The sequence below is a fragment of the Neopelma chrysocephalum genome, unplaced genomic scaffold (genome assembly GCF_003984885.1).
Source record: "Neopelma chrysocephalum unplaced genomic scaffold, ASM398488v2 Primary Assembly neopelma1_274, whole genome shotgun sequence".
Classification (NCBI taxonomy): domain Eukaryota; kingdom Metazoa; phylum Chordata; class Aves; order Passeriformes; family Pipridae; genus Neopelma; species Neopelma chrysocephalum.
Genome location: NW_020897936.1, coordinates 1,783,592 through 1,801,323, shown reverse-complemented (window position 1 = coordinate 1,801,323; position 17,732 = coordinate 1,783,592). Strand labels below are relative to the sequence as shown.

At 39.0% G+C, this 17,732-nt stretch overlaps 1 protein-coding gene across 5 annotated transcripts in view; it reads left to right on the top strand.

Moving 5' to 3' along the window:
• VPS13C (vacuolar protein sorting 13 homolog C) overlaps positions 1 to 17,732 on the top strand; it is an 87,856-nt gene that overhangs the window by 54,762 nt on the left and 15,362 nt on the right. For all 5 annotated transcript variants that reach the window (XM_027704428.1, XM_027704430.1, XM_027704429.1 and 2 more), the window contains 20 exons: positions 547 to 936; positions 1,593 to 1,697; positions 2,413 to 2,577; positions 2,925 to 3,053; positions 4,344 to 4,477; positions 4,857 to 4,983; positions 6,657 to 6,892; positions 7,191 to 7,341; positions 8,327 to 8,467; positions 9,571 to 9,652; positions 9,776 to 9,845; positions 10,651 to 10,762; positions 11,674 to 11,787; positions 13,178 to 13,314; positions 13,561 to 13,642; positions 14,117 to 14,230; positions 14,480 to 14,555; positions 15,114 to 15,277; positions 16,489 to 16,534; positions 17,511 to 17,634. In XM_027704428.1, the coding sequence (XP_027560229.1) occupies positions 547 to 936; positions 1,593 to 1,697; positions 2,413 to 2,577; positions 2,925 to 3,053; positions 4,344 to 4,477; positions 4,857 to 4,983; positions 6,657 to 6,892; positions 7,191 to 7,341; positions 8,327 to 8,467; positions 9,571 to 9,652; positions 9,776 to 9,845; positions 10,651 to 10,762; positions 11,674 to 11,787; positions 13,178 to 13,314; positions 13,561 to 13,642; positions 14,117 to 14,230; positions 14,480 to 14,555; positions 15,114 to 15,277; positions 16,489 to 16,534; positions 17,511 to 17,634 (2,699 nt within the window). The remainder of the gene's footprint in view (positions 1 to 546; positions 937 to 1,592; positions 1,698 to 2,412; positions 2,578 to 2,924; positions 3,054 to 4,343; positions 4,478 to 4,856; positions 4,984 to 6,656; positions 6,893 to 7,190; positions 7,342 to 8,326; positions 8,468 to 9,570; positions 9,653 to 9,775; positions 9,846 to 10,650; positions 10,763 to 11,673; positions 11,788 to 13,177; positions 13,315 to 13,560; positions 13,643 to 14,116; positions 14,231 to 14,479; positions 14,556 to 15,113; positions 15,278 to 16,488; positions 16,535 to 17,510; positions 17,635 to 17,732) is intronic.

The following is a 17,732-nucleotide window of genomic DNA, read 5'->3' as shown; positions in this document are numbered from 1 at the left end:
CCATTATTCCATACAGTAAAATACACTGTTTATTAGGAAAAAATAGGAAAGCTGTTGTTGTGGGATGCTACTGCCTGAGCAAAGGTGTGCTGCTAAATAGTGTGGCAGAACTGCTGGCTTTCTGCCTTGGGTGATCCTCAGTGGGAAAAGCCCTGGCTGTACCTCTGCAGCACTGTCCTGCTCAGTGTTACACCCAGGAGTGTAAGCACTGGGGTAAGAACTCATTGCCAAAATCCTTTGGAAATCATGGAGGAAGGAGGGGGAGAGAAGGGAGTGAGTGGAGGCAGGGAATACTTTGGAACTAGTTTGCCTTCCTGAAATCCAGAACTAAGAATTAATTAAGAATTTATTACTGTCCTGCAAGAAAAGTGCAATGGATCTCACATTATTCAGAGGATCAGTCCCAAATAAAAGTGATGGGAGATTAGGACACGTTGTACTGAGATACCTGAAATGTGCATCCTGCAAGACAATAAAATGCTGGGTTTTGAATGCCTTAATTTTATATAATAAAATCTTAATTTGCCTCTTCTGCTTTTGCTCCAGGGAACAGCAGAAGCCCGGGAATTAACTGAAGGGAGCGCCGCAGATGTTTTCCATTCGAGAATTAATGGAGAAATAATGGAACTCGTGCTGTTAAAATATCAAGGCAAAGACTGGAATGGGCATCTTAAAATCCACGATGGGATGCCTGAGTTTTTCCCCGTGTGCTTCACCTCCCACTCTGCAGCATCCATGACAGTGGATGTGCACATCCACACCAGGAGGGTCGGGAGCCGCCTGGTCCTGTCCGTGTTCAGTCCCTACTGGATCATCAACAAGACTTCCCGTGTGCTCCAGTACCGAGCTGAAGACACTCATGTGAAGCACCCAGCAGACTACAGAGACATTGTTTTGTTCTCATTTAAAAAGAAAAACATTTTTAGTAAAAATAAGGTATGCTGATTTGAAAGTCCTGCTCTGAGGGGGAAAACACACAGATATTTCACATAAAGAATATTTTTATGTAGTTTTTAAGTCTAAACACTCATCTGGCGGTTGCTTTCTTTGGTACTTTGACATTTAAAATGCACACTGTAAATATGCTGTTTTGTGTTTAACATATTTCTTTAGTTTTGATTTTTTTTGTTTTGGTGTGATGTTTGCATGGTCAAGTGAAGAGTACTGCAGTAGAAGATTTTTTCAGAAGTGGCCCTTCATTCCTTTTAAATAACTCTTCTTACCCAACAGTAGTTGAAAAACTGGTTGAAGAAACAGTGTTTATTCCTCCCACCTCTTCAAGTTCGTGAAGCACCCCAAAATGTAGGCTTTTTGCCATGTATGTGTGTGCTGCCAGGAGCAGACAATGAGTGCTCCTCTATTTTCCTACCTTGTACTGTAACATCTTCTCCAGAACTCAGGCACAGACTAATCAGAATATGAATAGTGATACTACTGTCTAAGGTTATCTAAATTTACAGAAGGTTTTGAAAGCACTGATGTGTTGTCCTTATACTGCTCTGTGTGATACGATTGCACTCCATAATGCACGAGCTGTAGGATTACAGTGAATTTATTGAATTACTTTGCATGATGTTGTTTTTTGCCTGCAGATCCAGCTCTGTATTTCAACCAGCACTTGGTCCAGCAGCTTTTCCCTTGATACTGTAGGAAGCTATGGATGCGTGAGGTGTTCAGCCAATAACATGGACTACCTGGTAAGATATCTTTCTGTGTTTTAGGAAGCTCTCTTGGGGTTCTTTTGCCTTGACTTCTTTCCCTCATTAAGGCCTTTGTTTCACTTCTTCCACTGCTTTTAAAGCATGGAAATATTTAACACTTAGGGTAATAACATTTATGCCCCAGCTGTTCAGGTCTGCACCTGTCAACAAGTAGTTTCACCAACAGAAGTTTCAGTTGAATTCATAATTGTGGTTTATATAACAAATATGCAGTTCTGGGCTGTTTGAAAACACAATGGTGAATGTGCATAATGGAGAGAAGAGTTCACAGCATAATTCATAACTGCAAGTGTTTAGATCTGCAGTCCTTATCCAAGACTACATTTCCACAAGTAAGCAGAATAAAGATGTGGGGAGTTGTGTTTCCATATGTTCTTTAGCTGTTTTCTGATGATAATGGTCATTTTAGGTTGTCTTTCTTTACTCTAGAGGATTCCTGTTGGGTTTTCTCCACAAATGCTACAGCTACAAAATGCTACAGCTAAAATGTACCTTGACTATTGTGTTAATTGCGTTGCATAATTTGCTGACTTTACTCCGTGTCATTTGGTTCTTTTATTTCAGGTGTTCAGAGCAGGAGTGTTGTGTGCCAGGTTTTGTAATTATAGTGTTGGCTCTTCCTTTTTTTCCATCCTGACTTTTCTTCTAAGCTTGCTGTTGATTGTTTGCTCAAATTGTCCTTGTTTGACAGGTTGGAGTCAGCATCAAAATGAGCAGTTTTAACCTGACCAGGATAGTTACCTTTACTCCATTCTACACCATAGCAAACAAATCTTCTTTGGAACTTGAAGTTGGAGAAATTGGTCCTAATGGCTCTCTTCCAACTAATAAATGGAATTATATCTCAGCTTCAGAGGTAATGTTTCGTGTTTTTCCCTTTGGATGTTGTTGTAGACAAACACCTGGTCTCTAGGTGTCACTTGAGGAAGGAGCAGTTCTCTCATGGGAGCTGTCACTTGTGATGGATGACATGGGTACCTCACAGCTCAGGGGAACTTGAGCAGCACAGGTTGCATGTGTTGGTACATTAATGAAGTCCTTCAGTTTGGGTAACTTAGTAAATGTAGCTGAGATGTTCATCAGGAGATACTTGGGTAAGAACTAAGGCATGTGAAATAGTCACCAGCCTGTTTGTTTTCCTGCTGGCTCACTGTACTGAGTATACAAGAACTGTTAAAGTCACAGGTATTTCTTGTTTCACAGTGTCTTCCATTCTGGCCTGAAAACTCATCTGGTGAACTTTGTGTCAGAGTAGTTGGCTATGACAGCCCATCCAAACCATTCCTGTTTAATGCCCAGGATAATGGGACTCTGCTGAGACTGGAAGAATTGGTGAGACTGCCTTTGTGTGCTCTGTTCTTAAACTCCATTGTAGCCCTCTGGTAGCTTGACTCACCAAGATCATCCAGATCAAACTGTGTATACACTGCCCTTCAGTTCTGAGGCAGAAAAAAGGTTGTGAATCAAGTTTGCAGTGTTGTTGTTTTCATAGCTGTGTAGTCAGGGTGATTTACTTGAGTTAACCCTCTAAGAAGATGAACAGCTCTATTGCCATTAAGTTCAAATGGTAGAATGGTAAAATGCTCAGATTGCACCTCTGACATCTGGGGTTTTGCAGGGGTAATGTCTTGGGTGCCTTCGGTTTGTTTAAATAGTTATCCTAAAATGGATTGTATTTTTTGTTTTCTTGATAATCCACTGCATGTTGGACACACACAGTTCGTGGGCAAACTAATTTATGAGTCAAACAGCTGAATCTTACTGATTTCAGAACTCCCCCTAGCCTAGCATTAGGGAATGTGTATATAAATGTAGCATGTTCAGACAGGGCTTTGGATGTATTGCTCATCATAACTAACTGAAATACAAGTGGTTGTGAGGATAATCCACCTCTCCAAGTCTCCTGAAGCACCTTTTTCAAAGGTGGATGTGTCCCCTCCCACCTCTTCTCCAGGCCTTATAATGTAGCAGAAAAATCAATTTATCTTGCTAGAGGAGCATTTTGAGAAAGGTGTCTGAAGAGACAATCCCAAAGGGAAAGCATGAAGTACCTCCTTTGTATAAGCAAATGAGAAAAATGGTGCTGTACCTGCTTCAGAAATATCTTGCATATATACTGGGAAGCCATTAGGAGAAAGACTCAGGGTGAAATGTTTAGAGATTTAACGAACAGAACTTTTCTGCTCATTTTGTTAACGTTCTTTTGCTATATTTGTTGTACTTTACAAACTTACACTAAAGTTTGTCTAGACCTTCACATTTTTAAGGAGTATGCAGGAACCTGCAGTTTTAAATGTGACTAAGTTTTGTAACAGAAAGTGAAGGGAATTATCACCTTTACTTTTTACTGAACTTGGCCAAATGAAGTAATTAATAGAAATCTTTAATTTTAATATATTTTTTCAATTAAATCAACAAGGGGTTTGTGGATGCTGCTGATACCTGCCTAAAGTCAGCAATCAGTGTGTTTGAGCTTGCTGTTACTAGGTAATGCAGGGGACATTTCCTTATTTCATTTGTAAGAGGCCAGCGAAAGACTGATCTAAAAATAGCAGTTTAGTCTGTTCTAAATTGAATTTATGTATGGAACAAATACTAGACTTTGTCTAACTCCTTCTGCAGAATGGGGGCTTACTGGTGGATGTGAATGTTTCTGAGCACTCTACTCTCATAAGCTTCTCTGATTACCATGAGGGAGCTGCCCCAGCCCTGATTGTGAACCACACCCCGTGGGACTCCCTCAGATACAGACAGAGGTAGGTGACAGACACTGTTCACCACTGATGGTTTAACCAGGGGGGACCCTTTGGGAAGAAAGGAGTTCTCTTTTACCATTATAGGACCTTGAAAAACAGATGAAAACACCTTTTCTTTCTCATATTCTTTTTATGAAGTATTTTGTCTTCCTCATAGTTTGAGAAAGTGGAGAGAATAAAGTGGGAGTATAAATCCTGGTTCACCAAGAGCTGGTGAACCTCCAGCTGGCCTTGTTTGGAGTGGATGGCCTGGGTCCTTCCCACCTCACCCCAGGAGGCTGGAGGGGTGGAGGATTTAGCAAGATTTGCTTGCTCCCCTTCCACCACTGCTCCTAACCAGTGAATGCTGTTATTTTGCTGCTTTGCTTTTACCCTGCAGTGGATTACAAGAGGAAATGGAGTTGAAACCAAGGCAGGTGTGCCTGTTTGCCTGGACAGATCCAACCAAACCAAGAAAATTGACTTGGGGCTACTGCCAAAATTTTGGTGAACACGACCTACTTAAGGTAAACTTCAGAAGGGGAGAAGTAAATGCTGAACCAAGCTAGGACTGTTACAAGGTTGAAACTGTCTGGGAGAAAGCTTCCTCAGTAACTTCATGTCTGTCTTGTCCTGTAAAAGACCTTTGAGCCTCCTGTCAAGCAGCAAGATTTTGGATGTTTAGATTAATATATTCAGAGGATCAGACACAAAGTGCAGCTTGCATTTGCTCTGGTTTTTGTGAATATGGAAGAAGGAACATCAAGTGTAGGAGCTGTGGAAGTATCTAAAGAGTAGAGAGGATGAGTAATTCACCAGTTTTCCCGCAGTGCTGCATTTGCCTTAAGTATCTCCCTAAAGATGGAGAAAACCCCCACTGTTGTGACTCTCACTTCCTGTGGGAAATGCTTGTATGGAGCAGAGAATTCTGAATTGCTCACTAAGAGCTGTTTCCATGTTTGTAACTCAGGCAGAACTAAAACAGGAAAACGTGTGAAGTGGGGGCAAAATAATAATAATGACCAAGGTGGAAAATGACTGAGAGAAACAGGGACAGTGGAACTGGAAGCAGAGGTAAATCTGGGATAAGACAGAGCAAGTGTTTTGTTGGAGAATGGGAAGCAAACATTCATGGAGGAAGGTTTTTCTCACTTAACTGGAATGTGGGCCAAATAAAGTCCTGTGTGTGTGTCTCTAAAGAGCTGCCTGCTTGCACCTTACACTAAACTGAATTCTTCAGAGGTGGTTTTTCTGTTGACTGGGCATAGTTAGGAAAATTAAAAAGGATTAGTAGCTAAAAGGAGGGACAGGAAAGTAAGTTTGTGTTTCAGTTTTGCTGGGTTTAATTTCACTCAACTGTGAACTCAGTTAACCAACTCCAGTCAGCTTTACTGTATAAACACTTTTTTGGGTCAAATTTTTTACATTTAAAATGTTTTTTTACTTTGAAACTGATTTCCTCACTGTATAATTATGTTTACATTTATGATTATTTGGGACTTTTGAGAAAAGGGCTTCGATTATCTTAATTTTGCCTCACAAATTAAAAAATAAGGAATATCTGCATTTGAAGTGCAGAGATCCTAATAGTTGTATGGTTTTGCTGTTTTGTGGTTTATAATTTATTGCCTTCTTTCCCATTACCTTTTGCATTGCTGTGAAGGCCTTTGTTTCCTAATGATTTCCAATATTATTCTAAACCACAAATATTGCTGGAATGTTTAGTTTACAAAAGAGGAAAAAGCCCCTCTTTTCCTTTATTACATACTAATGGGATGGCATTGTGTATTAGTTGATAGCTTTTATTGTTAGCTCTAGCAATTCTTTGTATAATTACTGATTCATCTTTATTAACTTCATGCCACTGATGTTCATGATAACTCACAAGGAAATCAAGAATAGCAAATATTTAAAGCCAAAGTGCCCTGAATTTTCAGGGTGGATAGCCAGAAGATTTTTGCAATTAATTTTTAGCAATTTTTGTTGTGAAAAGTAACACTTAAATTCCAAATTGGAATATCCCAACCTCCAACTCGTTTTCAGTGTCTGGATTCAAGATGCAACCGAATCATCATGAGGCCATAAAGCGAACAAACAAGGAGAACACTGAGTTCTGCTTTGTGTGTGTCTGTAAACTTGCTTATAACATACAGCAGCAGCATGGATTTACTCATTAATATACCTTTTTCCCCCCATGCAGGATGACTGTGGGCAGTTCCCTTTCAATGCCAACACTCAGATCCACTGGGTGTCTTTCCTGGATGGGCGTCAGCGGGTGCTGCTCTTCACAGATGATGTTGCTTTGGTTTCTAAAGCACGACAAGCAGAGGAGCTGGAGCAACCTGACCAAGAAATAAACCTGTCAATCCATGGCCTTGGACTTTCTCTAGTTAACAATGAAAATAAAAAAGAAATCTCTTACATAGGAATAACTAGGTACTGCACGGGGAAGTCTAAATACTCCTTTGAAAAATCAAAATTTGACAGCTTGTTATAATTTTAGTACTAGGGTTGAAAGGGACATATTTCCAATTTAATTAGGTGGAACCTTTTTAATTAAAGATAAGTTTTTTGCCTTTACCACTGTTGTGAAATTAGAGCCAATAGGATTTAACTTATATTAGAGAAATAATTTTTTTGATCCTGAGAAATTAGAATAATATATTTTACATCGTTTGCATGCACAAGAAAGGTATAAAGCCTCAAATTGTTAACCTTGTTATTTGTCTTGCAGTTCTGGTGTTGTTTGGGAAAGGAAACCAAGGCACAAGTGGAAACCATTTAATCAAAAGCAAATAAACCTGTTGGAACAAGCCTATCAGAAATATCTCTCAAAAACAGCTTTCCAAGGTCCTGGTTGGCATAAACTGGACAGCAACACTGAGGTATGTTTGGAGTTTAAGTGTTTGCAGAACATGTGCAACAGCTAAAACAGATTTCTGCTTTGCTAAGTAAGGATAGATGCTGTTTTAGGAGAAACAGAAAGCAATCTTTTTAATTGAATAGTTACACATTTTACACAGTACAATGTTTTTCTACTGTGGTGATACTGAGGCAATATTGAGGCATTATCCAGACTTGTATTATGAAGTAAAAGTCTCCAAGAATTTTGGTTTTGTGTGGTATGTGCATGTTAGTTATGAACCTTATATTCACATTGAGGTTCCTTAAATTCTTTGTAGAAACCTTAGTTTTATCTTAGTAAGCTGCAGTTTCCATTGCTTGAGGTGGTAAAGGAGCCTGTAGTGTTCAGACTCTGGAAATTAATTGACTTACCTGAGCTTTCTCAGACATTAATTGTCCATACCTGTGTTCCATGCATAAACTTAATGTATTTAAAAGGCCAAGTTCAACACAGGCATTTTATAGTACCATAATCAGGCTTGTTTTCTATATCATCCTTTCATTTGCAAAACATGCATATCCCCTCAGCTGTGTGAACACTGAGGTTTTGCACATGGCAGTGGTGCATTTATAGTACATGGTATCATTATATTTGTCTCCAAATAAAGGAAAGCTTTTTCTTTCTTCGTATTTCAGGATCAGGTTAAAAGCATCAGCTGGGAAAGTAGTGAACTGTGTGTAAATATCTATAATTATCCAGTGTAATATAGAACTCATGAAGAAATAGTTACTAAGATGGCACAGAGGTTTCTGTTTGGGGCAACTAAAGCTACAATTTCGTATCTTTATCAGACTGACTTGTGATTTTTGTTACTTTCCATGCAGAGAATGTATGGAGTAATCCAGTAGCCATGTGATCAGAGCAGGAAATAAGGAAACCCACAGGTTTTATTTGCTGGCCTGTTTACAGGAACAGAACATTTGATTATCTCTGTCTACATTAGCTCTGCTTTCTTACATTTCCAGGTGAACTTCAGTAAGTTTCCCATGGAAATGCGTCTCCCAGTCAGGTGCAGCATCCGCCGGAACTTCCTGTCGGGAATTCAGGTGGAATTCAAACAGTCCCCTCACCAGAGGAGCTTACGGGCTCAGCTCTACTGGCTGCAGGTACCGCCCTCCCTCCTGTCTGTGCACTGAGCAGGTGTTGTGACCCACCCCAGGAAAAAAAGGGGGGGGTAACCCAGGTTCTTATCAATAATTCCCTTGGGGTGGATTAGAGTGAAACGACACTGAATAATCGTGTCTGAAAACACATATAGGTAGGGTTCATTTTAACAATTTTGTTGTAACAGGTATGTTAGCATTTTGGCTGTTGTCATCTATATCATCTGTCATAGGGATAACCCCTGGGGGGAAAATGCATAAGGGAGAGAAAGGAAAGACAGGATAAGGGTAAGGGAGAGGAAGGGAAAGCAAAGCTGAGAGTGGAAAGATGTCTGTAGTCACCACCCACGGGGTCCAGAGATGGAACTTGGGAGTTGCAGCTTCCATGTCTGTCAGTTGAAGTGGTGGCCTTGATCCATTGGGGGGGAAGGAGGGAAGCCCCCACACTCCAAGAAGTTCTGAGTTACTATATCCATGGTCAGTGTCCCAGGCCATGCCACGAGCCTCCAACAGCTCCTGGGTCTGTGCTGAGTTCCCATGAGGGCTCTGGCAAAAGGGTTTTTTTCCCACCTTTCAAGATTGGCAGAGGGGGGGATGGGCTTTCATGGGCCATCAGAGGTATAATGCAAAAGTCCTGCAGAAGCTTGCAAAAGTCCCTTGGCAATCCTAGAATGCATAAATCATTAACCATTTCAGTCTCTGACAGCAGGCACATGAGGGCTTTGATTTTATCCATCTCTGTGCAGCACTATCCCCAAAGCTGGTGCCTGTGGTGCCCAGAGCAGGAGTTTGGTTTTACTTTTGGCTGAAGGCAGTTTTTGCTGTTCCAGTCAGTGTGTGCCCTCAGTGTGGCCCCTGGGAGTCTCCATGGGTGTGACCCTCTGGAAGCATCCCTTGTACAACACTTCCCACCATCTGACCTTTTATAACTAATGGGTACCATTTCACAATAAAATCAGAGCAATCCTTTCTCTCTGCCCTCTTTCCCCCCAAATAAGGATGACATTCTTCTTCAACACAGTCTCAAGTTTCTCAAGCCTTCTGAAATGGGAATTGTGTTTATCATGTCACTAAAATATTCCTGTAATGATGCCATGATGTTTTAGGTTGATAATCAATTACCAGGATCCATGTTTCCTGTTGTGTTCCACCCCGTACTCCCTCCCAAGTCAATTGCTTTGGATTCAGGTAAGGGAAAGCCTTATCAGATTTATTATAAATTTGATATATGGCCATATCAGATTTATTCAGCCAAGTAGTATCTTGGCAATTTATTTTTGGCATATCCTTAGCTTTTTTTTTTCTGTTTAGAACCAAAACCCTTCATTGACATCAGCGTCATCACTAGATTCAACGAATACAGCAAAGTGCTGCAATTCAAGTGAGTTTAACAGTGTGGTGTAACACAATTTTAGGGATTTAATATATTTTAAATATATTTTAGAATTGACCTTTGCTCTGCAGTTTATGTTCTCCTATCCAAACAACTCTTGACTTTTGGTTGAATTTTTAAATGTCTCCTGTGAAAAAATGTTGTTCTAAAAGGAACTTGTTTTTAGAAAATAGGGGCTGACCACATGATGGGGCTGTTATGCAAATTCTTTAGTAATCAGAATTATGTCCATCTGGTACTACAGTACCAGAGTTGTGTGTCTGCCTGTTTGTGGGTGTTTGGTGTTCTAACAACAAATGACTTAATGTGGCCCAGAACAGTGTAAAATGTTCTTTAGTGAATATGTCTATGGCTGGAGTTTTTGCACTAAAAATGAGACAAAAAACACTGTACTGATGGTTTCTAATGCAAATATCTCTACCCAACTAGTGTGGGTGTAATATTTGAGAGTGGTGAATTTTAATAAAATAAATATTCAATAATGTGACTTGAAGAGAGGCACTTGGATAAGAGGAAGAAATGTGTTGTTCAGGTTATGTTATCCTTGAAGGGCCTGGAACTGTAATGTGGGAATGTAGAAAGTATTTGGTGATGGGTTTTGGGTAAATTTTGAAAGTATTATGGTTGAATAACCTACAGTAATGTAGGTTTGTGTGGTCAATAAGCATTTCTGAGTGTACATTGACAATTGATACTGTAGATTGTGAATCTTGCAAAGCTTCAGTTCTGTAGGGCAAGCAGGTGATATTTCAGTTCACCTTCTCCAAGTACACGTTTGGTTTTCCTGTTTTAGGTACTTCATGGTTCTTATCCAGGAAATGGCTCTGAAAATTGATCAGGGATTTTTAGGAGCACTTAGTGAACTTTTCACTCCATCTACAGACCCAGAAGCTGAAAGACAAAGGGTAATGTATGAGAAAAATTGATTTTTGCTGGAACAAGGCCTTCATGGTTTTAGTGTTGCAATTTCCTGAAAATTTCCATTTAAATAGGTGAATATTGCATTTCACAAATGTGAATTAAGGGACATAATAAAATGGTTTTCAATTAGTATTGGTATTTCTGTTAAACCTTGGCTGTGACCATTACTGAATGACAAGTTTGAGTAACTGATACCTGGGTATGTGTAGCTGTTTTCTGCTCTTTCAATGTTTCATTAATGGGTGACATAAAGGTTTTAGTTGTGGCTACAGAGTGTTAAGGGTGTATGAGAAATAAGGGCAGGTTTTACAGAGTGGGCTTGTATTTGTCTTAGTCTACAGTGTCTTGTCTTTAGAGAGTAGAAGGAATAGATTTTTCACAGCTCTAAAATCTTACATAGGTGGACCCTCAGGTCCCCTTTTGTTCTGCTGGACATAGAAGAGTCTTTCTTACAAGTTTCTTTTTCTTAGGAATTATATTTTCAGATGTTCTGTATAAAAATTGTAATTTTGTGAGGAAATAAAAAATACCACAAAGAACCTATGGAAGTGATACCTTAAATGACTGAGAAATTTAAGTGAATATCAGTATAGTATAAAATGAAAAGACGACCTGGAAATTGTTGAATTGTTGTGTATGTGGGGAGGGGTTTTTTTGTTTTTGTGGTGTGGGGTTTTTTTGTGTTGTTGGTTTTGGGGTTTTTTTGTTTACCCTGGATACAAGAAATAAATTAATACAGTTATATTTAAGTAATTAACTGTATTTGACTATGATTGTTATTTCTACTCTTTATATATATGACGTACATTTAGATATATGATTAATTATATTATGTATATGCTGATGAGATTAACTTCCTTTTTTTTTCCTTTTCATTTTTAAATGACAAAACCAGTCTAAATTAATTCAGCAAGATGTGGATGCACTTAACACTGAGCTGATGGAGTCTTCCCTGACAGACCTGTCAATGCTCAGCTTCTTTGAACATTTCCATATTTCTCCAATTAAGGTATGCACTAGAGAGATTTTTGGTTAATACAACACCTGATATTGGTCATCTCTTAATTCCTTATAGTAAATACATCCCTGGTGGGGGTTTTGTTCTCTGGAATATAATACTTTTTTGGAAAACTTGCTTTGTCACCCATGAGTACAAACAGACCCTTAATCATCACAAAGTGAGAGTCAATGTAATAATGATGAAAGCCAGATAAAATGTTGGCCTGAAGGTATCCAAGTAATGTATCAGAAATTGTTATAAAATACACTTCCATGGGCTTGTCTTCATGTCTCTCTTGAAGCAGTGGGATTTTTTGAAGGAAGATAAGAAAGATCATCAGTAATTAGACATTATGCTGAATTAGCAGAATTCTCCTCTCAGCCTATCAGATTGAATAAGAATTTAGAGGGAAAAAATTTACTTCCTTTCCTTTTCTCACATAAACCCTTACTTCAGGTTTTTAGTTATTTCACTAGGTGTCTGTTAGGGTGCTCTTAGATTCTTGGACTTTTTTTCTCATATGATTGTGCTTATAAACTTAGAAGAGAATGGTGAAGCCAGGGAGAGCATTGGGAGCAACAAGACATTTGTGATATTTAAACATTATCCTCTGCCCAATCTGGCTAAAGCTGTTGAAGAAACAGTAAGGACTTTTAAGTTTCTTTTGCATCTTTATTTGAAATGTCAGACAAGCTGCTTGTTAAGTACAGGAAGGGACTTCTTTTTCCTCTCCTGTTTTTTTTTCACCAAACTTCAGGAGACTTATCTTGATATTTGAAACCACTGGATAGTGGGAAGACTGTGAAAACTGGGAATGTAGAAACAGTCAAATTATACAGATGAACTGCTGTGCCCTCTCGTGAGTGACTAGAAGGGACAATATTGGTTATGGTGATGAAAAAGGAAAGAGAAAAATAGTTTTCTGTTGCCCTTTCCACTCTTAAGAAAAGTGTGTGAATTTTTTTGTTTCACAAACACTAAAAAAATTTTCTATTTTATAGTGTCAAAGACAAATCAAAGTTCTTATTTCCTCCAAAGAGTGACTAGTTGGAAAAATACACACAAGCTAGTAAAGTAAATCAATTTAAATTTTAACTCATTGTTTACACAGAGGTTTACTGTGTAAAATGAAACTTCTAGGGCAATTGGACACTCCTCTGCATGCGAACATGACTACATACCTATGTTAAATATAAATAGGTACCTATATTATCAAATTAATACCAGTGTGAGCACAAGCATGTTTGTTGAAATTGCACATTTCGTCAGAGAGTCAAAATACATTTACCACTCTTTCACTGCTAATTTTTTTGCATATGCACACACAATCTGTCTGCTGTGGTTTGGGGTTTTTGTTTTGGTCTTGATTTGTTTTGTTTTACTAATTTTGTCTTGACAGTTGCATTTGAGTTTGTCTCTGGCCTCTGGAGGAGAAGCATCAGATAAGGGGGAAGACATGATAGCCATCCATTCCCTGAATTTGCTGTTGAAAAGCATTGGAGCCACTCTGACAGATGTGGATGATGTTGTTTTCAAGTAAGATAATAAAATTGGTGGATTTTTTTTAATACTTTGACTAAAGCTACTCTACACTTAATGATTGGATCCACGGTAAACTTTGCTGACTGACTCAGGTGTAAGTTTTTACAGCCTTAAGGGAAAGGAGGAATGGAGGGATAATGGGTTTGGGGTCCTTTTTAAGAGAATTGGGCTTCAGGATTATCTGAAGGAATTGAAGGAGGAAGGGTATCTATAACCAATATGTGATTACTTGTCTTTCAGACTCGCTTTCTTTGAAATTAAATACCAGTTCTACAAGAGAGATCAGCTGATGAAGAGAGTTGTTAGACATTACAGTGAACAAGTAAGTTGATTTAGTCAAGCCTTTTGTAAAATTTTGAGTATGTGCTTTAGAGAATGTAGAAAATAGGAAAGAAAAGGTGAATACCTCTGAAAGCTACTAATTGTTTGTTTCATGGTACTGGAGTAGGGATCTGGTGACACAATTATGAAAATGTGATCACAGAAGTGTCCTTAAATGTGTTTTAAAATTTTTTAAATTATTCCTTCTGTTCTTTTTATCTTTCTTCAGTAATAGTTGTAATAGTAATAGTAAAAGTAAATGTAATAGTTCAGTAATATTAGTTGTCTATACATATAATATATCATTTGCCTAAGCCTATCTTCATTCTAGTAGGGACACTTGAGTATTCCAACACCTTCCTTGGGTGGTAAATTAAAAAATGTACCACCTTTGGGTTCTGCCATGAACTGTGTGTAACAACAGCTCATAACACTGCTTTTGGGTTTTGCCTTTTTTCTTCCCCTCGTTATTTAGTTCCTGAAACAGATGTATGTCCTTGTGCTTGGATTAGATGTTCTTGGAAATCCATTTGGCTTAATCAGAGGCTTGTCTGAGGGAGTGGAAGCTTTCTTTTATGAGCCATTCCAGGTATGACTCCCTGATTCTTTAACTGTATATTTATAGTAGGCTAATAGAATATACTGGTAGGGTTGTAGTTTTGTTGTCACTGTAATCCACACCCTGAACAGGTATGAAAGTAATTTTTTAATGTTAATTTTAAAGAAATAACATAATCATGTGACCTTACTTGCATCAGTGTAAAGGAGTGGCTAGTTATTCTTGAAGCAGATGAATCAAGGCATAGTTTTTGCTATTTCTAATAAACTTCATTTTTAGGGTGCTGTTCAAGGCCCTGAAGAATTTGCTGAAGGCTTTGTGATTGGTGTTAAGAGTCTCCTTGGCCACACAGTGGGTATGTTACTGCTTTGATAAATACCTCCATGGTATTTCCCTGATGAGTATTTAAGCTTGTCACACCATTGTCAGTATTTGTGATGTGGATCATTCACATCTAATTTACCTGAGACCGTCTAAATGTCTGCTTTGTAGACTGAGCAACCAAACTGAGAAACACTGAATATGTAACTGAGTTAGCAACATGCTGTGGATGAATAAGAAACAGAATTCTAATGGACCTAAAATGTCTGGAGGAGCCTGAGAAGTGTTATTAAGACCAGCTACTGTTACAATTACCTTAGGTTTTTATTCAGCTGTGTCTTACAGTAATTGGAGAAAATATTATTTCATTCAATATGCTGTATAACATGTAGTGAAGTGATGTAAGAGTTCCCTTTTTCTGTGTGTATGGACTTCAGAGCAGATGCTGGAGTCTTCTCATGAACAACCTGTGGGATTTCATGTGAATTCATCATATCTAAACTGACTATGAAGGGGATTTGCTGGGAACTTCTCCTGTGTTGTCTGCTGTTAAGCTGTACAAGAACTCTTTCTGTCTGCCCTGTTCCCTCAGGTGGTGCAGCAGGGGTGGTGTCCAGGATCACTGGCACTGTTGGAAAAGGCCTGGCTGCCATTACTCTGGATGAAGAATTCCAGCAGAAAAGGAGAGAGGAAATGGGTCGGCAGCCGAAGGACTTTGGGGAGAGCCTGGCCAAGGGAGGAAAAGGCTTGTTACGGGTATGAGCTTGGAGAGTGTGTGATGTGCCAGCCTGTAACCCAAGCTGGAAAACTACATGCAAGCAGGTCTGATGCCTTCTTTGTCAGCTCAGGAGCTGAACAGGAGAGGCAAACAGGCAGTGGTTTAGAGCAGCCTCAGGGTAGTGTTTGAGCTCATGTTTCTGGTCAGGGGAACTGATGTTAGGGTCTGGGAAAGGAAAAATGTAGGAGTGACACTGATTGCTCCTGTGAGTTGTATAAATAAACAGTTACTCATGTTCAGCCAGTGGGTGAGGTAATTAAAGTAACTGGGCCCTCACCTGACCTTGCAGTCAATTCTGTCATTCCGGTCAGGTGGCTGTGAACTGTGGTGGAAATGGCTTTCTCTATGCTGAGGTCGTACAAAACTGCTACATTTTCTTGACTTTAAGGAATGGGAGCACGAAGCAAGTAGAATACGTATAAAAGTACTACATTAGGTTGGAGATATTTTTTTTCTGAAAGAGAAGCTGTGCAACCACTATTTTTTGGTTATCTAAAATTGGGAGCCTTTTTTGGTTGCTGAAAGATCACCTCTATTTCTCTCTGTGAGAAAAACCTCACATAAACAATGACTGAGAGGTCTGTATTTCATGACTGCAGATTAAGTCTTCTAATAATTTCCATCACACTCCATTCCAAATAAAAACAGTGGACTTATCTCTAAGTAGTTATTAAATAGTAAACATTGTGGAGTTGATTCTGATACTGTTTCTAAGATATTGGAAGTTACCTCAGGGCATTTTCATTCATCTGCCTTAGTGTCTTTCAACGACTTGACCTTTCCAGTCTTGTGGAGAGTTATTTGCTGTTAATTTACCTTGCCCTAATTGGTATCACTTACTCATGACTGGGAATTCTGGCAGCTTCCTCTTAGTAGTGAAAGGGAAATAATTACTTAATTGTTGCAAGACTGCTGATTACCATACAACAGATTTATTAGTCCTGCCAGCATAAATGTTTCTTCAACTGGTTCAGATTTTCCCCCTCTCTACTTTCCCTCAGTTATAATTTTCTTAAAAATATAAAGTCGAAGAGAGAAACAAAACCAAAACCCCAACCAGACAGCATTTCTGATCCTGAACTTTACTTTATAAAGTTTTAAAGTGAAGGATGTGAGACAACTGGTTGGCCAGTTGGACTTACAGCATTCCAGTTCCTAAGTGGGAACTTCATTATCTTCTTTGTTTTAGGGTGTTGTTGGAGGTGTGACAGGCATAATCACTAAACCAGTGGAAGGTAAGCACTAGGGCTGCACTGCACTGCAGTCCTTTACAATTTATTTTGTAATTTTAAGAAATATCAATCTAAGTGTGGTGATGCTAAGGCATAGCAAGATTTATATTTCTAATTATACGATGATTTCCTCAAATATCTTTATTATTGGCTTACCACCTTTTCAACCTTTGTATGAGTTAAGGAATGGTTTGTGCTCATGATGTATTTTGTTAGGGGTGCTGTAGTACCCAATTTATTGTTTAAAGCCAGAATAAAGATACTAAAAATAATAAAATAAATTAAAATTTTTTGGGACTCCAAAGGTTGGAAAAATCTTAAAAAGGAAATTTGGTTTTATGACTGAAATCAGTATTTATTCCTGTTAATTTATCAGTATGATAGATAATGAAAATTATCCAAGATAAAATGCCTCTTACTAATCTCTAAGTCACAGAGATTTCAGTGTTGGGAGTCAGTGTTGTATTTTACAGCTTTTGGGTGATACTTTGGTGTGTAGTCCTTGTCTCATTGGTGGATGAACACACATGTTTTCTAAACCCTCTTTTGGCTCTTCCATAGTTATGTATCACCAGAGACATGTAATTTTCATATAGAAGTAGTTATCTTCCATTATATTTGTGCATCTGACTATCCTCAGGATATTTTTTACTGTCAGCCTGTAAGAACTGATCTATGGGCCTACAGTCCAGGCTGAAAGTGTGAGAGGGAGAATCTTGTGAACATCTCAGTTCTGCTGCCTTTGGAGCCTGGGGAGGTGTTTAGTGAACAGTGATGTGTCTGAACAGACCAGGGAGCAATGTGTGACTTTCCATGGACAACTTTTTGTCCGGGTGGATTGTATGGAGTCAGTGGCTGTGGGCTGTTTAAATACAAACCACTCCTTAGTGCAGCCTGGAGCAGCAATGGCTTAATTCTGTGCTTCATGTCTTCAAGGTCACTAAAACTATTTTGGTTTTTTATTACCTTTCTTTTAAAGGGGCTAAAAAAGAAGGAGCAGCTGGATTCTTCAAAGGGATTGGGAAGGGGCTGGTGGGAGTGGTGGCCCGGCCGACTGGAGGCATCGTGGACATGGCCAGCAGCACCTTCCAGGGCATCCAGAGGTACAGGGGCAAGGGGCAGGGTTAAACTCCCCTTATGTTGGGTACCGGGGGGTAAACTGGTCCAGTAGTGCCAGACAATTACTTGTGTTAAGTACAAT